The following is a 23,439-nucleotide window of genomic DNA, read 5'->3' as shown; positions in this document are numbered from 1 at the left end:
GTAGTACTTTTAGCAATAGTAGTAGTAGTAGGACTTGTAGTAGTAGCAAGTACTTGTAGTAGTAATAGTAAGTAGTACTACAATTAATTGAAGTAGTCACAGATCTCAAATAGCAGAACATAACTGGAGAATGCAATTTCTGGAGAAATTGCAAGCGAAGGCTAAGAGGTTGAATGAAAAATTGTAGAAAGTTATCCAGTGGTGTGGAATGATCGTGACATAGAATAATATACAATCATGACCTGGAATGAGCTGAACATGTTGAAGTTGGAGTGGTTTGAATCGGTCGAGAAATTTAGGAGTTGAAGGACAGAAAACAGCAGAATAAGACAAATAAGAAAGAAAGGTAGCAAGGAAACTAGAAAGCAGGGAAGGAACACCTACAGAAAAGAACAAATATTTTGGTCAATATGACCTCATTGGATACACCGTCCCACAAGAATCCAGAGTGTACCTTAAGTTTTGGCGAATATCGCCGCCCCAGTGGGGATGCCAACACACAAGAATCCAGGATTTAACTAATTGAATGATCTGAATGATTTAAGTTTCAAATAGGAACATTTTTAATCTGTTAAAATGAATGTGCCATTGAAAATTAATAGTGAAATTTGGGTGGACATTTTTTAAATTTTGTGAAAAATTGTCATTATTGGAATGAGAAAAATAGTAGCCCTGAATAGCACGAATTTTTGGAGTGTGTTGAAAATGAAATTGTGTGAATCTTTAGTAATATAAGTGTGAAAAATGTGAAATTTGTGATTTGCGTGAATTTTTGGAATGTTGAAATTTCTTCCCAAGGAGAATTCAATGAGCTGAACGTTTTGATTTTCAAATTTGTACAGGAAATGAACTGTGAATTTTTGGAATAAGAAAAATACAAGCACAATTGCTGTGAATATTTGGAACATATTAAAGTTGGAATGGTGAGAATCGGTTGAAAAATGTGGAAAGAGTAGCATGTGGAACAAAGTGTGAAGAATAAAATAGAATGATAAAGTTGACGGTGTAGAATAACCTCAGCCTTCACTCAATACATTTTTTTGACATGAGCTTAAAAGTCCACGTAAAGTGTTTTAATGTTTCTCTCAGCTCTGCTGGATGCAATGTGATAAAAAATAAAAATAAAACATCATGAGGGCAGTGGAATATCTTTGGCCAACAAACTGCTTTGAAAAAGTCACAAACTTTTATATTGGGATAACATGCACAGCAAATATATAACTGATATAAAATACTATTAGTGATAGTGAGTTCACAGGATAAACACAGTAACCTAGTCGAAACAAAACTTCATTACAGTACAGCCTTGCTTAATTTATCATATGAAATGCAGCCACGCCTGTCATTGGTCAGATCTCATTTTTGGGCATCAGCCAAAGGAGTAAGATTTCATAAGTCCTCTCTTCTTCGCTGTTTGTCGAGGCGCCACCGCCTGCAGTAGCCTTCTGACCAGCTGCAGTCGTCCCGTCCTGATGAGAGCTCGCGACAGCTCCGTCACCTCGGCGGTGTTTGTCCTGTAAAGGCACCTCAGCTCAGCCTTCACCACATCCTCGGGGTACTTCTCCTCAGCACTCTGCAAGCACTGCTCCATCTGGGTGATAACCTGGTTGGGCTCAGGCCCCGCCTGCATGAACACGGCCAGTAAGGCCTGGAGGAGGCAGCGCAGGGCGGTGGTATCGTGACTCGTCGGTCTCTCTAATTCCAGAGCGCATTTGAAGCAGTCTGCGGCGTTTTGCTCCTCGCCCTTGAGCAGGAGGCAGCGTCCTTTGAGCAGGTGGAGGTCAGGCAAGCTGTCTCCCAGTTCGTACAGTCGCGCCTGAGACAGACTCACCAAGGCGTCGTTTATTGCGCCCTCGTCCACCAGGAGGCTCTCCCGGAGTGCATCTACACCCATGTAGTAGTACACCTAATAAAGGAGATATTTTTAAGGTTAAGATAATGAAAAGTTCCCTTTATGGCTTACCTGTGCCATCTCCAGGTGAGTCCTCAAACAAGGGCACACAGCCAAGACTTTATCCAGGTTTTTCTGGGCCTCGGTTAACATTTGCCTGTCCGGGACGCCGCCTTCCCCTCGTTTGGCCTTTTCAAGGTCCCTGACGTAAAGCATTGTGTTGATCTAAATGAATCACAATTGCTTTAAATCATTTGATGCAGTGTTATATATAGAAGCTACTGTAGAAGTTTTCTTCTTTCTTTCCAAATGATGTAATTTCACAAAGGCTGAATTGAGTCAATTGAAGTTTTCCTGTTTGTTGAAAATAAAACGTTTTACTTTTAATTTAAAAGGCTTTTTCTAGTCTAAATTCCAGTCAGTCTTTACATTTCCAAAATGTATTTTCAATTTCTTATCTCATATTGCTTGTCTTCCCGCAGAAAAATGTTGCTGTGGCTTTTGCAGTTCCATTGACACTTCTTGGCCATCTTTTCTTTTTGGCAGTAAGCGTTACCATGGAAACAAGAGCGTGAGGGTATCTGACATTCACCAATTTTCATATTGGAGTTTGGGGCAAAAATTATGATTCCAGCAAACGTGCAAAATGTGTTACGTTGATGTGAACTAAAATTTCATTTAATTTCATTCTTTTAGAATGAATCGTGTTTTTGTTTTTGCTGATTGGTACAACAGCAGAAAAGGACACTGCTCTTTCAATATATGCTGTAAAACGATTTAGTTTATTATCAAATAAATCAGCCCAGATGCATGCATAAATTATTCTAGTCCAGTGGTGTCAAACATACGGCCCGGGCCAGAACGAACCTGTCAAGGGGTCCAATCTGGCCCATAAGGACACAAAACAAACTGCAGTTTTTCACTACAATTAACTGTTGTTGATACTTTTGTCCACTGGAGGGCGCATTGACGACCGCTTAATTTGTGACAAACATTGTGCGCTTCTTTAACTCTTTTCCTGCCATCAACGTTAATTAACGTTAATGGAAATCCCAATGAGTACCGCCATCAACGCTAATTGACGTCAACTACGTTTTTTGTTTTTTTTTCCAATGGGCAGCGCAACGTCTTGGGCAGCTCTGGTTTCATGAATGAACTAAAAATAAAAATAAAAATAAACACCCACTATGGCCAACAGATGGCAGCATTGTATCTCTTTTTAATGGGATCCTGTGGATCAAAGCAATTGCGGATCTTTGGAAATACGTTTTCAAGGTTCTCGTGATTGATCAAAGCATTTGCCACATTAAATCTAATTTACAGAGCGTCACTAAACAAACACATATTAGTGTCAAAGTCACTGTTGTGAAGAAAATGTATCTTTTCACAAAAAGCTTGTTTTCTCCTTATTTTTTCCATTACAGCTTGGTGTCACTCAAATTAACTATTTTCACATGGTGATTACTAAAAGAACTTAATAAGGTAGAATCAATCTTTTTTTTTCTAATGAGAGAATGGAATTCAATCTTTCATATGCTATCCATCATGTTTACATAGTCGTAGCACACAATATTCTGTTTGTCTTGAAAGATGAGTGAAAATGCCAAAAGTGAAAGAGTTTTAAAAAAATCAGATTACTCTGCAACAAGATAATAATAAATGGGAATATATTCAGAATTTACTTCATTTGCACACAAAACATACAGAAAATATTTTTGACCTGTCATTATTTAGGTCATAGACATGCTAGCCAGGTCTTGGCATTTTGCGGTACCTTGGCAAGGGTGCAGTAAGCCTGCCAGTTGAGCTCCGGATCGGGCAGCACATTGAGGGCCATGTTGCAGATTCCTGTGGCCATCTCATGCTTACCCAGCAGGAAGAACAGCTTGGCCAGAAGGTTAAGGATGAACGCGTCATCATTAGCCAACTTTATAGCCTGCAAAACACGTTTTAGACATCCGTTTCTTTCAAGTTGTACGTGTTGATCCAAAAAAAAATTTCCTTTAGTGGAGTAGAACTTACATCTCCATAGCAGGTTAAAGGATCAGTGGCAGAGTAACCACAGTCGTGTATGGACATGGGCACTGTGGTAAACTCATCTTGTCTTTCCAACATGATGCCAACATAACACCAGGAAAGAGCTAGAAACAACAAAAATCAACATTAAACATTTCTTGACAATAATATGTTATATGTTACCCCACTAGTTTAAACATGACATTCTGATAAATATAAATTTTTTGGAATATAAGTTATAAAGCAAAATCCAGTCATTTTTATCCATCTCAGGGGACGGCCATTTTACCACTTGTTGACTGTAAATGACATCACAATTGCTCAGGGCTCAGGGAACAACCAATCACAGCTCACTTGTTTTTTTGAAGCTGCGCTGTGATTGGTTGTTACCTGAGAACTGAGCAACATTGACGTCACCTTCAGTCGACAGCAAGTGGCAAAATGGCCGCCCTCTGAGATGGATTAAAAACGGCTGCTAAATATTGACGGCTATAGACGTAAAAAATTCATTTTAACTATTTCTATTAGTTTAACTTTTTTTTTTTTTTTTACACTTTTGTTAACAAGAGTATGAAAATCTAGAATTTTTGTTATTGTACATTTAGAGCAGATATAAAATTTGTGATTAATCATGAGTTAACTAGTGAAGTTATGTGATTAATTACAGTTAAAAATAAATAAACGCCTGACACCCTGAATTTTTAATAATCTTTTCTTTTTTTAACCTTTTATTAAAAATTATTAAAAATTCAGGGTGTCAGGCGATAACATTTTTCATTGTAATTAATCGCATTACTTCACTAGTTAACTCACAAATAAATAGAATACTAGATTCATAATAGTGGGGCTGCATAGAACATATTATCAACATTTGTACATTCTATACAGCTCAGTGCATTTCTCATGATATGATAAGTTGTGTTTACCTTTTTGTTGTGTTTTCTCTGATTCAAGTGTTTCTGTCAGAAGTTTTAGCCCCTTATTATATTGAGAGAGTCTGGCGTATTCAGCGTCCTCTTTTGTCTTTACTATATCGTCCAGCCTGCAGGGAATACACAGGATTAACCCGGTACCAGAATACATTTTCAGTAGTTTTATACCTGATATAAATGGTTGCCATCTTAAAGTACCAGCTTCTTTTTTCTTCCACTGGTATCTGAAAAGCAGTGTTAGAATTAATCTTGGCATTAAAATATGAATTATCTAAATAAATAAAAAATCCATGTTTCCACCTCACCAATTGACCGCCGTAGACCAGAGCTCTATTGAAGAGCATCAAGGCTGTGGTCAGTTTCTCTCTCAAGTCATCCTCTCTCTCCAGCTCCACATCGTAGGGGTAAACGTAGGCCTGCTCTGCCAGGCAGCGGGCCGCCATTTGCCTGGTGCCTTCTTTGCTAGGCTCTCCAGCGTCTAAGCACATCAGTTGGGACACTTTCTCCACACATTCCCCGGCATCCAGCTCTCGTCCCAGCTTGTCGTACACATAGCCCAGGTTGGCCCAAGCGTTGAGGTTGCCTGGGTCTTCTTTACAGATGCCTCTGGAAGGCCCAGATATACAGTGCATAGACAGCGTTAATTAAAGAAGGGTGCCGAATTCAATTGTTAGAAATGATCGAATGTCATATTTGGTACATCGATACCAACAGCGTCCTCGCCGTAGGTTTGACAGGGTGACCATATTGTACTGTAGTTGTCATTGCAGATGGTGACAGAAGTATGGCATTTAAACTTTAATGTTATATATTAATAGCATGGATTGCAAGGGATGATTTTATTCAATATCTTAACATTCATTTGAACTTTTAAAGTAAAATTGGACATATAAAATTACATGACAATGACATATAGTATACTATACATAGTAACATAATAGTTATGCCGCTTGGTGGGAGCCTCATTACATTGTTGGAATACAACAGTAGGGCCTGTGAGCTCAAGGGCCGTACATGATGTGTCTCCATTTTGCATTCATACAATCATATACAGCAAAATAGAAGGTGTTGTTTATTGTCGGTGATGTATTTATATTTGTGAATTTGCGGACAATTCAAAACAATTGTGTTTCTTTACCATTATTCAGATTGGATAAAGACAAGAGTGTAATAGGTTTCATGAGTAGTTCGGATCACATTTGCATCTTTGTCCACATAGTTTGAAAGACAGGATGTAAAATGTTTACCTCACAGGATTTTTATAAAGCTATTTGTCTAACTTTTATCTTGACCGTTATGCAGGAAATGTATTTCAGTGGGCCACCACCATTTTATGAATCTAAAGCTTGCCTTTATTATTGATGCCTTTTATTTTATTTATTTTAAATAATTAATAACTTTCCAAAAATAAGACTTAAAACAGGGCTGTTTCAGCATGTAACATATTTACTCCTATATGTGAAACCAAGGCAGCATTGGTATTTTTTTATTTTTGTGTGTGTGTGGCTTTATCATTATTGATCAAATGACCCTTACATATATAACAGTTAAAAGGCGTTCATTATACAGCAAAATACTAATAAAACAGTTCATTGTAATTTTCATGTTATTTGTAAATAATTTCACTATAATTAAAAACAAGTAGTTAATAAAATGAACTGTTTTAAAAGTATATAAATTTTTTGTTTTTTTCAAATATTTTATATTTACAATAAATCATTGAACCAATTATTTAGTGATTTTTTTAACATGAATAATGAATTTTAATATTTGCTTTATAATTGTTTTATAATTGCTTTTAACTCACCAATTTCATATGCATAATATACAAAGGACCCTAGATAGAGCAAATTCTTGGTGGGCCAGATAAATGAACAGATGCCATATGCAGTCCATGCACCATACTTTGCCCACTCCTACTTTAAAGACACATTTTCCATAGAACTATATTGTAGTGTATTACAGTATAGTTTTTTCCCCCTCCTCCTAATAATTTTTCCACCTGGTATCATATTCAGTATAATTATAGTAATGACATACTGTACCAGTATTTTACCTACATATTATACATGCATGCTTGCTGACTTTGGGTAATAAACAGACGACACCCTGGACGAGTGTTGAGACCAATCTCAAGACCACATTTTGAAGGTCTTGTCTCAGACTCGACTCCCACAAGTCTTGGTCTTGGACTGGCCGGACTCTGGATTTTGCGTCCAGACTGGTCGAGATGACCCTGATCTGCTGTTCTTCAACTTAATTGATAAGGAGAAGCACTAGGATAAAACAACAAATAGGCTACCTTCAATTCATGTGTCACTAACCCATCCCCCAACCTTTTGTGCAAATAGCTTGGGTTTGATTAATTTGAATCATGCGGGTAACACACAGTGAGGACCCCTGACAGGACAAGCTGAAAATCACAACCTTTTGTCACTTTAAATTTAAAGTTTAAATTACCAAACAAGACTTATGATACGTGCAATTTAAAGAAGCATGTTCTCATTTGACAGACTTCTGGGGACATACACCTTAAGCGGTGCATTCCCTAACTCATATTCTAGATTTGGATTAGCAAAATCACATGTCCAGAAAAAAAAATTAAATAAAAAAAATAATAAAAAATAATAAAATAATAATAATAATAATAATAACAACAACAACAACAACAACAATAGACACCTTAATAGTATCGACGTTCCAATGGCTGTATTTCAAAGATGTGACCCAATCCGAAATCAGAGGTTTTTAACAATCAGTGCATTTTGTCACCTGAATATTTCCTCTGCAGTTTGAAGGTTGTCGAGATGAAAAGCCAGCAGGCCGAGAAGATTGCGAACAGCATACTGTAAATATCCAGCTTCGGCCTCCAACTCCTTCCTGAGACTCTCCTGTTTCAAATAAGTGTCCCTGTGTCTCAGTTTCAAAGGTCCAGCGGGATCACAGTTGAGGTTAAGGTCCAAGTGGAAGTGACCAGGAATGTAATCCATGTCCTCCATCAGGGACTCAATGTCCTTAGTTTCATCCGCTTCCATGGCCCCCCTCCTCCTCCTCCTCCTACCCTTCTGTTACAAAATAAGACCTAAGATTAAAATACTTCACGCGTTGGCACTGAAGAGTGCAAACATAATGGAGCTCATCCTGTTCAGGCCACACAAGTTTGCCGCTTTGACATGACTCAATGGCAGCACTCACCTGCTGCAGACCGGTTGAACAGGTTAGGCTTGGGAGTGACCAGGAAGGCAAATACCGCCTGAAAAGAAAAGCAGTGTTTAGCAAACACAAATTCCTTTTTAATTGATGAATTCACACTTGTAATAAATGCGCACAATTCTTTTGGTGTGATTTTCTTTTCTTTTTTAGGAATACCTGCTGAATTGACTATCCTTTAAGTTTGTAACGGATAGGGATGTTCATTGTATAGGTGAAAACTTGTGAGAGACTTATTGCTAGCTGTGTCACCAGTTGCCAACTGGAGAATGTAAACCAAGCATGCAGGGCGTATGCAGCATATTTACATACAAGTCAACTTATTGTACATGAAATGGCAACAACAAAATAAAAGCAGACAATTTAGTGACTAACTAAAGCAGATGTCTGCTGCTAAATGTGTCCACTATTACGCAGAAAAAAGTCCAGTCGTGAATTGACTCACACAGACTAGATTTTAACACTTTTTTAACATATAGCTCCACACTTGGGATTTAAATCCTCACTTTCAAAATAGTTAGATATTTCAACACTTAGGAGTTACATCCTACCATCCATTTTCTGAATCGCTTATCCTCACAAGGGTTGCAGGCATGCTGGAGCCTATCCCAGTTGTCAACGGGCGTCAGGCGAGGTACACCCTGAACTGGTCGCCAGCCAATCGTAGCGCACACATAGACACACCATTCGTACAATCACACCTATGGACAATTTGGAGTAGTCAATCGGCCTACCATGCATGTTTTTGGGAATGTGGGAGGAAACCGGAGCACCCGGAGTAAACCCACGCAGGCACGGGGAGAACATGCAAACTCCACCAAGGAAGGCCGGAGCCGGAATCAAACCGTGTACCTCAGAACTGTGAGGCGAACGTGGAATTAGTGCCGCCAGAATTAAAACCACACTTTTTAGATATTTATAACGTACTTCGCAGAGTAAAATTAAAGGGTCCGTATCAAGGTATTTTAAGCCCTTGCACAGTTAACTATAAACATGTATATGATTATATTTTATCTTTAACACAATGGCAATGCAATTTATTTGGGAAATATTAGTTAATTTGATGGCTACAATTTAAACCGAAAAGTAAGACACCTGGTTCACTAAAACCCCGCCCCTCCAAGCAAGCCTGGCTTATTATTGCCTATCCTATACAGTCCCATGAGTCACATCAAATTACACTACACTCACATTCTAAGTCCTCAATGTTTTACATTGAGGAATTACTTCGCTTTTAAATTTTAAGTAACTTTTGTTTGAATGTCAGTGTTTCCAAGTGATAAGCAAGGAAGAGGAGGAAAATGGCACTGATTTGTTTCTCTCAAACTGCAAAAGTGCAGGTGCAGAGGCAGAGTTAACACTATGTAGAGTTAATCTAACCCTAGTTGATCAACTCTGAATAACAACTACTCTGGACACCATTTAACTCTACACATGTTAAAATTACCCTTTGGGAGTTCAAATTAACCCACAAATTTAACTCTGGAATTTTAACACTTCAATTTTTGCTGTGACATGATCAATCAGAGTATTAGTAGAGCATAATGTGATAAATCCTGTGGGTCAATCACAGTAAAGAATGTAATTTATTTGTTGCTGCAGCGCACTATAATGACTATAATGTAGCACAGATATAACTATCTGTGGGCAGCACTTTCTGCTTCCAGCTTGTAGGTGTTCAAAAACTCTTGCATCACCGTTACCATGGTGGTCTTCGTGGTAACCAGGATGATTGCATGGAAAAAATGACAGGAGGTAGAAGACCAAATATTGTGCATACGGTGTAGTTTTTACTGAGGAGGCGATGATTATAGGTGGTAATGCGTTGCTATTAAAAGGGGATTAGGATTGGCCACATGTCGTAAAGGTTTTATTGGCCTTAAACTAACCCCGTGTTAACCCGCTTATTAATTACAGAAAAAGCATAGTAAAAGAAATACCAAATATAACCCGTTAAAATATGTGCTACAAAGGACTGACAAAAATGTGGTTCAATTATCTGAGTATAATTATGTTCATCTATCGAGTTCACAACTGTGCAGTAATGTATGAAAGTCTTTGTTTTAGATATTTACGCTGAGAGGCAAATGGGTGAGAATTCAGGGTCTCGTTTTAGTAGAATACAAAAGTTTCATATATCCTAGGAAATCTTCAGTAATCCAGACTTTATACCTTCCAACTCTTCCTTCTATGCCAATCCCTTATCAGACATAATACCTTTGTTAACACCCTCACCATGTGTGTCGGACACACTGAGGCTGGGCTTGATCATTCAATATGGAGTTATATATAGTCACGTGACATTACACTGTTGACTTCAAATGTATTTAGTGAGATTCTCCTCACCAACAGGAGTGATATTTGCGCAGCTGAGCTCTTTTATTTGTGAGAGTCTTTCCAGAACTCACTTCGACCAAAATAGCACAGTGTGTTACTCACGTCACACACACTTGGTGATACCGTGTATTGATACATTTGATATAAGAGCATGCCCTGCTGAAGATACTCTACGATTTTTACGAACCCCTGAATAAGTAGATTAATCAGGCTAGGCTAGGCTCCTCTGTGAGTCATCACCTTGTTGGGGTGGAGGGGTTTGCGTGTCCCAATGAGCCTAGGAACTATGTTGTCTGGGGCTTCATGCCCCTGGTAGGGTCACCCATTGCAAACAGGTCCTAGGTGAGGGACCAGGCAAAAAATGGCTCAGAAAAAACCCCTATGATGAATGACAACTTTGGATCGCGGTTTTCCTTGCCCGGACGTGGGTCACCGGGGCCCTCTTCTGAAGCCAGGCCTGGGAAGTCAAATATCCGATTCAGGAGGAGCAGTGTGGTTTTCGTCCTGGCCGTGGAACAGTAGACCAGCTCTACACCCTCGGCAGGATCCTCGAGGATGCATGGGAGTTCGCCCAACCAGTCCACATGTGCTTTGTGGACTTGGAGAAGGTGTTTGACCTTGTCCCTCGGGGAGTCCTGTAGGGGGTGCTTCGGGAGAACGGGGTACAGAGCCCCCTGATACTGGCTGTTCGGTCCCTGTACGACCAATGTCAGAGTTCGGTCCGCATTGCCGGAAGTAAGTTGGATTTGTTCCCAGTGAGGGTTGGACTCCGCTAAGATTGCCCTTTGTCACCGATTCTGTTCATAACTTTTATGGACAGAATTTCTAGGTGCAGCCGAGGCGTTGAGGGGGTCCGGTTTGGTGGCCTCAACATTGCATCTCTGCTTTTTGCAGATGATGTGGTGCTTCTTCAAGCCGTGATCTCTTGCTGGAGCAGTTCGCAGCCGAGTGTGAAGCGGTTGGGATGAAAATCAGCACCTCCAAATCCGAGACCATGGTAGGGGAGGTTGGAGCGGGAGATCGACAGGCGGATCGATGCAGCGTCTGCAGTGATGCGGACTCTGTATCGGTCCGTTGTGGTAAAGAAGGAGCTGAGCCGAAAGGCAAAGCTCTCGATTTACTTGTCGATCTATGTTCCAACCCTTACCTATGGTCACGAGCTGTGTGGGTCGTGACCGAAAGAACAAGATCCCAGATATAATCGGCGAAATGAGTTTCCTTCGCAGGGTGTCCGAGCTCTCCCTTAGGGATAGGGTGAGAAGCTCGGTCATCCGGGAGGGACTCAGTGTCGAGCCGCTACTCCTCCGCGTTGAGAGGAACCAGTGGCTCGGGCATCTGGTCCGGATGCCTCCTTGACGCCTCCTGGACGCCTCCCTGGAGATGTGTTCCGGGCATGTCCCACTGGCGGGAGGCCCCGGAGACAACCCAGGACACGCTGGAGAGACTATGTCGCTCGACTGGCCTGGGAACGGCTTGGGATACCGTCGGAGGAGCTGGTTGAAGTGGCTGGGGAGAGGTAAGCTTCCCTGCTAAAGCTGCTGCCCCCGCGACCTGACCCCGGATAAGCGGCAGATGATGGATGGATGGATGGATGAATCAGGCTAGGTCACATTCATAGTAAATGCCAAAATGGCACGGGCGCCACGGTGGCAGACTGGTTAGCACGTCCGCCTCCCAGTGCAGAGGACGTGAGATCGAGTCCAGCTTTGGCCCTACCTGGGTGGAGTTTGCATGTTCTCCATATGCTTGCGTGGGTTTTTTCCAGGTACTCCGGTTTCCTCCCACATTTCCAAAGACATGCGTGGCAGGTTAATTGAACACTCCAAATTGTCCATAGGTGTGATTGTGAGTGTGGATGGTTGTTCGTCTCTGTGTTCCCTGCGATTGGCTGGCAACCAGTTCAGGGTGTACCCCGCCTACTGCCCGAAGCCAGCTGAGATAGGCTCCAGCACCCCCCGCGACCCTTGTGAGGATAAGCATTTAAGAAAATGGAATATATATATATACGTTAACTAATTGTAAAATAATACAACATTATGGTTTTTTTTCAATATTCATAACGCAGGATTGACCATCTGAATTGATTTAGTACCTTGTAATTATGCAACAGCAACGGCATAATTAACAGCTCGATTGAAAACTACTTACTAGTTTTCATTTGACTAATGGGTGAACTATAGTCAAAACACAGCCATGGTTCTTAGCAAACAACACATTTTGGTGTGCAGTATATACAGCTCTGGGAAAAATTAACAGACCACTGCTGTCTGAATTCGCTATTTTTATATTTGCCTGTATGCTATTTTTATATTATTTACATACATGTTTGATTAAAATCACAATTTTGTTTTATTCTATAAACTGTTGACGGCATAACCTCCAAACACAAATGTTAAAATGTATAGCATTTATTTGCACGATGTAAAAATTGTCACAATCAAAGTTTGTTGTTGTTGTATGTAATTTGTTTATGTCCCTCACTTTGCCTCGCTTGTTTGTCTTATTTTGGTAATTTTACAAGCAGCCTAACATTTTCCTTTTGTTGTTAATTTTGAAAAACCGTACCGGAAATAAGGTGATATCGTTGACTGACTTTGACAGTCTGAGCTCACTTAAGTTCTCAGCTTCTCTGCGGCGAAGCTGCTGCTGCCTGCCTGTCATCATGCAGGTGGAATGTGCGCAGTTTAGTCGCTGTTAGGGGGCATCCAGCCTGGAGCACTCCCACCGAGCCCGGGGCTACACGCTTCGGATCTAGCTCCGGTTCTACGTATGGCTGCGATGAACACTCGTTGTTCGGTCGGATGCTGACAGTTTGTTTTTCCAGGCTGGCGCAGTCCACCTCCGCTGAGCTCGCATGTGATGCCACAGAGTGCTGCGGGAAGTCGCTCGAATAATTTCGGAGAAAACCACTGAAGGAAATCTGCCTCGAGCAATTCTTTTGAACCAGCGCTCCATGACCATGATGGATGAAGGAACTTCTTGTGAGAACACTCCGGACCTGAGAGACATAGAGGCGAAAATTGGCCGGAAGACCCCAGAGGGTTTGCTCAGGTGGATGCGGGAAGAGGCATCCTCACTCCGGGGAGAAGACAAACCGGCCCCCGCCACGCAGGAAACCGCGAAGGAAACTGGGAAGAAGAGCCTGGATGAAAAGATCCGAAAATTGAAGACTGAGATGGTAAGTGCACACTGCGTGTGCGCGCGTGCGTGCGTCATGTGCACGCGCGTGTGTTACAGCATGGATGCACGTTATAAAATTGAACTTGCGTCAATAATGTGTTCATTCATTGCATGCCATAGGCCAGTTCAGTGATCCACTCTCCTCTATGTAGTTATGTACTACACAACTAAATATTTAGTCTATGCAGGAATCAGTTCAGTGTTCAGAATGTTTGGGGTCTAAGGACTCGTAAAAATAGAGGTATATTGAGTCAATTTTGTACAGTCTAAATGAGACGGAGATGTCAAAGTCATTTTAATTCAGGGGCCACTTTCACCTGAATTTGATCTCAGGTGGCCCAGACCAGTTTGCCTGTGGCCTAACAAGCTACAAATAATAACAGGTCAAAATATTTATTAATATTATTATTATTTGTTTTAAATAATTTTAAGTACATTCTGAAAATGTTCCTTTCCTTTTTTTAAATGATTATTTTGCTGAAGTAATCTGAATTTCTGTAACAAAAATTAGTTTTGTTTTGTTTGTTTTTTTAAATCAAATCCTGAGTAGCCCCATTTTTGAATATTATTTAAGTGGTTGTCAGCGTACCCTCAAGTGGACAGAAAGCAACACTTAATTTGAGTAAAAACTGCTGTTTGTGTTCTGTCCTCACAGGCCAGATTGGACCAACTGACAGGCTGGTTCTGGCCCTCGGGCCGTATGTTTGATACCCCTGGCCTCACGCATCCCTTAGGTTTATTGCTGAACTCAATTAAAGTGAAACTATGATTACTTTTTATAAATTCCAAAACGGGACCCCTGGAAGATCTTGCATTGATCTGATGTACTTTGAGGGTCACATGGAGAACAACCTAACCGAAAACAACAACCTAGCACAGTGATTATCAAATTGTGCGTGGGTTCCTCTCGGTGAAAGAATCACCGACTAAATGCTCAAACTCTACAAAATGTTACAGTGACTTCAACTTTTTTTTTTTAAATCCATAACAATCAATCTCTTATCATGTTTATTTGACAAGATATCTATCATTGTGATTGTTTGTTTGCTCTCACATACTGACTGCATCATCCTGAAAGGGGTTCTCTAATATTTTGGTCAGAGAACCGTCAGTGGTCAGTGTAAGTGTCATTCATTTCAGACAATGTCGTAATGATAAGATAGCATTTATGCCAAACATGTCCCTTGAGTGTGGTTGACTGAAGTACAGTACTCATTTAGATTGGCAACATGACAGATGGCTCTTGAAGCTCCACCAAGAGCAAACAACCGGATGGATTAACATTTTTGGCCGTTAGTTGTGTGTCTGCTACATAATGGGAAAAGTGAATGTGGCAAAGAGACACTTTGTATTTACTTGCAAAGGTGTGAAATTTGCACATAGCAAACCACTGTGTGTTTCATTCTTCTGTGGGATTACTACTCTATAGTAAGAGTGCAGCAGCAGACTTGTGAACATTGCACTTTATCAGCACCCTTCATGCAAAGATAAACACTAAGGCTCTTTCCCAAACGTTTTTTTTTCTTATTGGCTGGGGACCACCAGTGAGAATTTGCTACAAAATGACACAGAAGAGGAAAAAAAGATCCCTCTCGCTTTCCTTTGCTCTGTCCTTTTAAACTATTTGTTTAACAAGTACTGTTGAGAAAAACATGATTTACATTTTTTTGACCATCTGAAATAGTTGCATCCAAAGTGACAAGTGCACTCTCCCGTGCTAACATAAATGCAGTAATTATGTTGTGAGGATGTGTGATTTTCTCACTTTTCTGAGACGCTGAACTTCCTCTGTCCCTCTTTGGGGGATGGACCCTTTAAGAATAATAAACACATATGTGACATGATGTCTTTACACCGTACAGAAAGATCATACGGAATGCAGCAAGTTTTTGGAGTCTACCTCCCACCTTCAATCGTCCATGCGCCTCCCCTAAAAGCTGTGCCGCCCAGTAGAATGGTTAACAAATATATAATACAAGGAAGGCTAAATGCTCGCTTTTCACGTCATGCTACCCTGACGCGGTCTGAGCTAGCATAAGATTTTGATCGACTTTCCTCCACCAAAATGTCCCTCCGCCAGACAAATTTCAAACAAACTCTTACCCCAGCTTTGTGGATATGGAGGACCAAAACTGCCTAAATAAAAAATATGGATAAAAGTGAAAATCAAAATATGAATTAATAAAAATGGAATAAAAAAATTAAACACAAAAAATAAACATAATTGGAAATAAAATGTGTGCATATATATATATATATATATATACATAAAATATATATATATAATTAAAAAAATAGAGGAATGTGGAAATAAATACAACAATAAATATATAAATAGAATTAAATGTCAGTCAATAAATAAATATTTATTTATTTCATGCTGAAATCCGTCATGAAATGTTATTCAAATGAGGGGGCGGTTCATTTATTTATAAATTATTTTTAATTTTGGTAGTTTTGGTCCTCTATAGGGTGGAGACTGGTCTGTAAAATTGGCAAATAATGATCCGCCAACTTTTGCGTCACAGTGCAGATGCACTGTTAAGGAAAGCAGAGTCTATGGAGTTAATCTGCATTTTTTTGGTGGTGTGCATTTTAAACATGTACCGGTACGCCCTTTTACAATGCTTGTACTTTCACCCTTAGAGGAGTAAGGTGAAATGCCTGCAGGGGGCATGTGTTTTTTTTTCTGTATTATTTTGTTGTATTATGTCTTTCCTCTCACTTACTATAATCTCCTTCTATCCTCTTCATGTCCATCTTGTTTACAAAACATATCAGCTAAAAAGCAATATCAATGAATCTGCCATCCGTCCTTCTGTGGATATTGGCAAACAGCTTCCTCAAGAGTGCCAATGACATACTGTACTTACAAAAATGATGCCAAATCGTTAATCTTCTGTCACATATTTACAACTATGTGTTAAATTCTCTATTTGTTTCAGACAGTATTACATTATTATTAGTACAATATTTGGGTGATTCTCAAAATAGCAAAAAAATTCTCATTCACCAATCAATGATAAAGCAACCACATCAAAATGTGCTGTGTTGTGCAGTATCTTTCATGCCAAGAGGTTTGATACAAACATGAAGCATCAGAGGTCGAAAAAGACAGCAGTCAACCCTCTGTTTGTCTCATGGTGAGTGCAAGGATGCCAAACGTCTGCCTGAGTTCGCCTGGCAAGATGAAACGACGCCAGGGGACACGGGAGGGGTGCTTGTGCAGAACGAGATGGGGGTGGCTGCTTGCTTGCTGCTGTATTATTGAAAGCCTGCCGCTGTCTTCCTTCTCTTTCTACTAGCAGTGATTCAGCAGTTAAGGAGGTGACTGCGTGATTTGGGTGGCAGGTTTTGACAAGCGGAAGCATTTGCGTCGTTTATCAGGCATTTGCATGTTGAAGGTGAGGGTGTTCGATTTCCAAAAGAGATACGTATATCATTTGGTATATCATTCAAGGAAAATTCTCCTCATAAAGCATGTTGCATATAGTACATTTTATATAGTATACCATGCTCCATGGTGTAAAAAAGACTCACTTATACGCTAGGTTTGTCATCTATAATTCAAATACTAATGAGTATCACATGCTGTCTACAGTTTCCTTCCATCAGCAAAACTTTATAGCATCTCTTCGCTCCCAGGCTTGATTTTTCCAGCCGCAAGTTGACTGTTTGGGTTCATTCGCACTGCTCACTGTGTGCCAGTTGGCTGACATCAAGCTTGCTGATAAAATAGCCACAGTATTCGTTTTCTAAGCAGAGGACAACCGTTAATAATGAGTTGGTGATGTAAAAAAACCCAAAATATCTTTCAGCAGAATGCCCTAATAAAATCAACCAGGCTTGTCCTTTCTCTGGAGATTTCCAAGGAGAGAAACCACCAAAGTTCCAAATTCCATTTACGAGCAAGCCACATTTTCTTTTGCCATGAGTTTAACTGAAAAATGTCACAGAGAGTGTCCAAATAAAACTACACCCAAGCAGATGTCCAACTAAATATCCATCAGTAAACATTTTGGAAGCGACTTTATGGCAGGACAAACGTTTTTTTTTTGGTGTGTTTGCAAATTGCTTTAGGTTACGCGTAGACACAAGCTTGCTTCTAGTTTAATTCCAGTATTAACAAGCAGTATATCAAGTATTGCTCGGCCCTTTTGCTGAGCAGCAAAACTGAAATTGTTTTGATCATCCAGTCCCGCTCTCATCACCCTTTTATGTTATTTGACCTTTTCCAAAGAAAGGTCTTCTCCATAATGAGGTTTGGCCACATAATGAATAATAAATACGCCTGATCATAAAACTAATGGAGGTCAAATAATTTGTGATCGAAAAAGGATATACAATACAAGATACTATTGGCAACAGTTGTGATACATTTTACACAATGGAAAGCAACAAGCAGGTCATATAACAATAAAGGTCTTTACTTTACTGAAGGAATGTCAATTAAATAAATCACTTAAAAAAAGGATATTGTTGTATGGATGCTAGTCAGGACAAAGTAACTTTATTTATATAGTGCATTTCTTAAAACCTGTATTATGACTGCACACTGCAGGCTAAATGTTAAAGGGGAAATTTTGTCTTTGCAATAATATTTTCTAAGCAGCCCCACTAATCTAAACGCAATATTGCGTTTAGGGAATATGAATTAAGCAGCAAAATCCACCTGATTTTATCCATCTTAGCGGGCGGCCATTTTGCTATTTACCATTCACTGAAAATGACATCACAGTTACACAGGGCTTAGGTAACGACCAATCATAGCTCAGCTTGTGAACGTCACATGACCAAACTCGGAAACCAGGTGAGCTGTGATTGGTCGTTACCTGAGCCATGCACAACTGTGATGCCATTTTCAGTTGATGGCAAGTAGCAAAATGGTTAGATGGATTAAAAAAACGTGTGGATTTTACAGTTTAATTATTATTCTACAAACACAATGTTAATCAGAATGTCATGTGTAGACTAGTGGGGCCGCATAGAACATTATTGTAAAGAAAAGTTTTGAGTTGCCTTCCCTGTTATGTATCATTTTAACATTTTTAACTGTATTACATGTGTGAAAAACAAATTGGCCCTCTAAATGCAAACATCTTAACACTGTTATTTTTCTATATGTAGTGGAGACATGCTTGACAAAAAAAAAATAATAATTACAAAGGAAAAGATGATCCTTCAGATATTTGTTGAACTGAGGCAATATCCTCCTAATGTCTTGTGTGAAATCTTACCTGAAAGTGATTCAAAGTCCAAAGGATAACATGAATGAACTGAAAAGATACGCAGTGAATTACAGAAAGGAAACAAAACACCGACTGATCTTCCTGCTCAAGCTCAGCTGCGTAGCCGATAAGTGAAAACACAAAGCTTTGTTAGCGTTGCGCTACCTCAGCGCTGACAAGGCCTGAAGAACCTTTACTGCTCCTCTCATTAGGCCTTGAGTGTCTGCCAGCCTCAAACCTCAAGCCCACCTCTCAAATCAAGATGCCAGGACACCACTGTGTTTATCACCACACACTCACTCACGTACACATGCTGTTGTGGCCCTGAAGGGATTAATAACACACATACAGTATGTGCGTCGTATGTAGCCCTAGCGGTGTAAGGGTATGTTTGTGTGCAGTGTGTCAAAACCAACTTAACTTCAGCATCAGATGTTTAATTGAATGTTGTTTATTTACCCAAAGTACTGTACATAAGCATAACTGCATCCGTATTTGTCTCTACTTACAGGTATTTGCTTGAATGTGTTTTTTTAGATGTTTTTTCCCCCTCACCTAGTCATGAATCGTTTTGTGCCTGCGTACACAATGCAGCACAATTTAAGACTTGTTTTGGCTGGGGTGGGGTGAAGCAATGCTTTATTTTTATGTTATACAAGCTCTGACAGGTCAAGGAAATATTGCATACTATGAGACTACATGTATATTAAATCAGTTTTTCAGGCACTGTAGAGATTATAAGAGTTGTTTGCCTTAGCTTTGCAACACATTGGCAGTGTAGGGCAAGAATTGCAGACTAAAAGAAACCAGACATAATGAATGCTGTACATTTTGTTTTGGTTAATTTGGACTCTTCTTCCTTTAAAAAAAACAAAAAACAAAAAAAACTCATAGACTCTTGGGGTTTTACAACCACATTTGGCTTTAGAATGAGCAGGCATTCTCATATTGAAGCTAAATATATAAAGTCTTGTTGTCTTGCCTCAAACTTTTTGGCTTTTAAGGGGAGTAATTGGGTTGTAATAATCACTTTCAGATGATGTATGAGAGATATGAGAGTAGCTCTTGTTGAGGAGAGTAATTTTAAACACATAACGATGGAATGTGACAGCTTAACATTATCTTTGTGTGTATAAATGTGAAGAATGAAGACACGAGTTGCTTACCCTGAAATAACAATTTCGTAAGTAAGTGAGATATTATACAAGGTCAGAAAGTTCTTAAGGCAAGTATAGGCTTGTTTGACACAAGGGCCACCATAAGAGGGGGGAAAAAAGCAATACATTACTGAATTTTAACCTAACGTTGTTGTTGCAGTAACTGTAGGAATCATCCTTCCAACTGCTTTCTATACCACTTAACCTCATAAGTCATTACAATACCGAAGGTTTAGCCTGCCTGTATTGACTTTGGGCAAGAGGTGGGGTACACCGTGACCTCTAAAAACAATTTGGTCAAAACAAATCCAAATTGGGTCCAAGATGAACAGACCCAAGTTTTTGGCTTATTCAAAAAGTCGGGTCAAATGAATAACCAACAGAACAACCCAATTGAGGTGCTTTGTGAGTTCTTAATTTAATTTGACCCAACATTTTGGGGTGAATAACTCAAAAAGTTGGGTCGGTTCATTTTCAACCCAATTCAATTGGGTTATTCAATGAATACAAAAAAATAATAAAAAGTCAAATTAATAACCCACAAATCAACTCCCACAAAATGTGTTTCCTTTATGGTTTATTAATTTAATTTGACCAAACCTTTTAGGTTAAATAACTCAAAATGTTGGGTCAGTCCATTTTTGACCCAATTCAATCGGGTAATTCAATTAACCCAAGAATATGAGTCATATGAATAACCCACAAAACACCCCAAAAAGATGGGTTGCTTTGTGGGTTATTCATTTTGTTTTAGTTCATTTGAGCTAAATAACTCAAAAAGTTGAGTCTGTCAATTTTTAACCCAATTTGGGTTATTTCTGTTTCTAGAGTGTGGATTTTGTTGCCATACAATTTACAATTTGTAAACTGTAGAACCTTTTTTTAACTACAGCATTAATTAATCAATCAAATCTGAAAGAGAAAGAAGTAGATGAAAGGAGTGACCTTGACAGGAACATACGAAGAAGAAAAAAATGGACACATTCATTCACTGATCTTTTGCGGTTTAAGTGATTCATATTGATACATTTCAATGTGTCAATATTTTCCCTGTAGAAGTCTGAGATCTAGAATTTGTATTAGTTGTATGCAAATGACCAATTCATGTTGTCAATGTAAAAGTCACTTACATTTACACTTGTTTGTTTCCACAGGCACAGTTGCGCTCAGTGGACATTAAGATCCTACAGCAGTTGCTGTCGGTCCACGAGGGCATCGAGGCAGTCAAATGGTTGCTGGAGGAGCGCAGCACACTAACCAGCCGATGCAGCAGCCTCACCAGCAGCCAGTACAGCTTGGGCGAAGGTCCCGAGACCTCCTGGAGAGGCTCCTGGAGCAGCCTTCACGACTCCAACGACAGGCTGGACAACATTTCCATCGGCAGTTACCTGGACACCCTGGCAGATGATATGGATGAATACTGCCCTTCCAGCTCAGAGTCGGTCATCTGCTCTTCTACGCCACAGGTCTCGGAGGCGACTGCTAAGATCCGGACAGCGGAAATCTCTGCTGACACGACCTGTGCTACTGCGACTGGGGACAAGCCTGTGGCTAATACAGAGACTGGGAATGGAGTTGTAATAGGCATTCGGTGTCAATCAAATGAGAATGGGACTGGAAAAGGGACCGTTGTTATCAGTGATGTCAACGGGAACGGGATAATCGGAAGTCAAAGTGAAAAGACAGTAGATCCCAGCAACATTCCTGAAGCTCGACCCAAGCAAGATGTTTTAGTTTGCACTAAGGTGGCAGAGGCAGGACTGGTTTCTTCGAAGAATACCCAGAGTCAAACCATCAAGGCCAACGGGAACCTCGAGAAGACAGCAGCACCAACAGCCAGCCATGCTCGGATCGGCTTCGGTGACAAACTATCCATCAAACAGAGCCCCAAACGTAAACCTTACAAAAACGGAAACGTTGACTTGGACACTTGCAAACTGAACAGCAAAATGCATTTGGAGTATGACGCTCACTGGCGGTGGGTGCAGTCACAAGAAGACGTGACCTTTCTGTGAAACTACTGACCTGCCAACCGTTTCCTTTGGATGATGTCTAGAAATGGCCTTTGGGTTGCTTCCACTGCTATAAGATGCAGATTGTAAAGAAAAAAACCACATTTATTTTTATTTGTGCAAATAACATTTTGGTGTCAATACTTGGATCAATGCACACTAATGGATTTTGATTATTTTCAGGCCAACAGTGCAACGTTACAATACCCAATCTAAAATCCAATCAAAAATGTTTTCTCAGGCTCTTTCTAATCATTATCCCTTTTATTTTCTATTTCCCTTCCAAGCACAGTGAGATGATCTCCCAGAAGTCTGAAACATTTATAGATATTATTGTTGTGATTTCATCTTGATGGTTCTCCCAAAAAACACAATCCTCATTAATACAACTTCATATTTATTGGCACAATAATTTCCCACTGGCTATTAATCATATATCTTTAGATATCGTCTTAACTCTTTTAGGACCACTGTGATTGTCTCTATCAAGAGTCTAAACCATGTCAATGTAGAAGAAGACCAAAGTTTACCTTATTTGATATTTTCGATCAACTTATTATTTAAGTCTGTATCCTACAACAAAAATGAAATATATCAGTTATAGGCTACTTGCTAATATATCAACAAGTGAAACACATGTATAACACTGAGTGTCATGATCAGTGAGCATGTTTGTCTCACCCACCTAATAGCTACATGAGCTAAAGGCAGAGGGTGTTCCCCTCATTCTCTGTACTATACACATTATGCAAGTTTGTGTCTACTGTATGTGGAGCTAAAACCCTCAGTGCTTAACCTATCATCTGCCATATGTTGATGTCAAAGTACAGCTACTCTGAACCTTTCATGGCTGGTTGTAGGTGCATTTCGACATGCCTTCTTTTTGAGACCCAAATGTTGACCGTCACTTCTTTATTACTATCAAATGTGTGCCTGATTGGTAAAATCCTTAAATATACTGCATATGCCTGGCCTGTTCTTTCCCTCTAGAGATGGATGCACTGTTGTTGTGATATTGGATAATCAATGTATTTTTTGCCTGCTCCTGCCTTCTGCTTGTGTGTATAAATGGCTAGACCAACAGTCTTCGTACTGTCTCATCTAAAGTGTGTCATTTGTGCATTTTTATTGTTTCTCCACACTTGACCGAGATTTTGACAGAGGTACAGACTATACATGATTTTTAAAATAAAACTTCTTTCACATCCAGACATTACGACCGTCCACATATGAAGGATGTATTCTTTATTCGTTTCCCAAAGCCAAAACTTCAGAGGGATAAATGTCAACGTGGATCAACTTGTGCGGACATCTAAAAAAGCTGTTTAATACCAGCAAAGTGAGCCTTTCACCTTCATATTTAGTAAACATTTTGTTGGGGGCCATACATGCATGCTACTACGATGACAATCCTGCTCTTGCCAGCCACCGCCGTCCCAAAGAGGTAAGCGATTGTCTTTATATTATTTATATTTT

General features: G+C 39.8%; 2 protein-coding genes across 3 annotated transcripts; one reads left to right on the top strand and one right to left on the bottom strand.

Annotated features, from left to right (window-relative positions):
* Positions 1–1,058: 1,058 nt before the first annotated feature.
* On the bottom strand, positions 1,059–13,555 carry ttc22 (tetratricopeptide repeat domain 22). Of its 2 annotated transcripts, XM_086089951.1 has the most exons (10): positions 12,952–13,555; positions 8,035–8,092; positions 7,612–7,904; positions 5,145–5,445; positions 5,008–5,063; positions 4,834–4,949; positions 3,914–4,032; positions 3,666–3,827; positions 1,964–2,116; positions 1,059–1,906 (listed from the first exon to the last, which is right to left on the bottom strand). In XM_086089951.1, exons 3-10 carry the CDS (start codon positions 7,872–7,874, stop codon positions 1,370–1,372), a joined length of 1,707 nt encoding a protein of 568 aa, XP_085946077.1. In that variant the 5' UTR covers positions 7,875–7,904; positions 8,035–8,092; positions 12,952–13,555; the 3' UTR covers positions 1,059–1,369. The 2 variants fall into 2 exon arrangements, with proteins under 2 accessions (XP_085946077.1, XP_085946078.1); XM_086089952.1 differs by lacking the exons at positions 8,035–8,092; positions 12,952–13,555 and having other exon boundaries at positions 7,612–7,938.
* On the top strand, positions 12,974–23,069 carry lurap1 (leucine rich adaptor protein 1). Its single transcript, XM_086089953.1, has 2 exons — positions 12,974–13,564; positions 21,106–23,069. Exons 1-2 carry the CDS (start codon positions 13,340–13,342, stop codon positions 21,964–21,966), a joined length of 1,086 nt encoding a protein of 361 aa, XP_085946079.1. The 5' UTR covers positions 12,974–13,339; the 3' UTR covers positions 21,967–23,069.
* Positions 23,070–23,439: the final 370 nt, after the last annotated feature.

The sequence above is a fragment of the Leptonotus elevatus genome, chromosome 11 (genome assembly GCF_054856555.1).
Source record: "Leptonotus elevatus isolate MCC_2025b chromosome 11, RoL_Lele_1.0, whole genome shotgun sequence".
NCBI classification, from domain to species: Eukaryota; Metazoa; Chordata; class Actinopteri; order Syngnathiformes; family Syngnathidae; genus Leptonotus; species Leptonotus elevatus.
This window is presented reverse-complemented; position numbering and strand designations above follow the sequence as displayed.

Coding starts and splice junctions, on each gene's coding strand:
- lurap1 (XM_086089953.1), top strand. CDS start 13,340: ATGACCATGATGGATGAAGGAACTTCTTGTGAGAACACTCCGGACCTG. Junction 13,565..21,105: donor GAAAATTGAAGACTGAGATG/GTAAGTGCACAC, acceptor TTGTTTCCACAG/GCACAGTTGCGCTCAGTGGA.
- ttc22 (XM_086089951.1), bottom strand. CDS start 7,874: ATGGAAGCGGATGAAACTAAGGACATTGAGTCCCTGATGGAGGACATG. Junction 5,446..7,611: donor ACTGCAGAGGAAATATTCAG/GTGACAAAATGC, acceptor TGGGCCTTCCAG/AGGCATCTGTAAAGAAGACC. Junction 3,828..3,913: donor CTTTAACCTGCTATGGAGAT/GTAAGTTCTACT, acceptor CGTGTTTTGCAG/GCTATAAAGTTGGCTAATGA.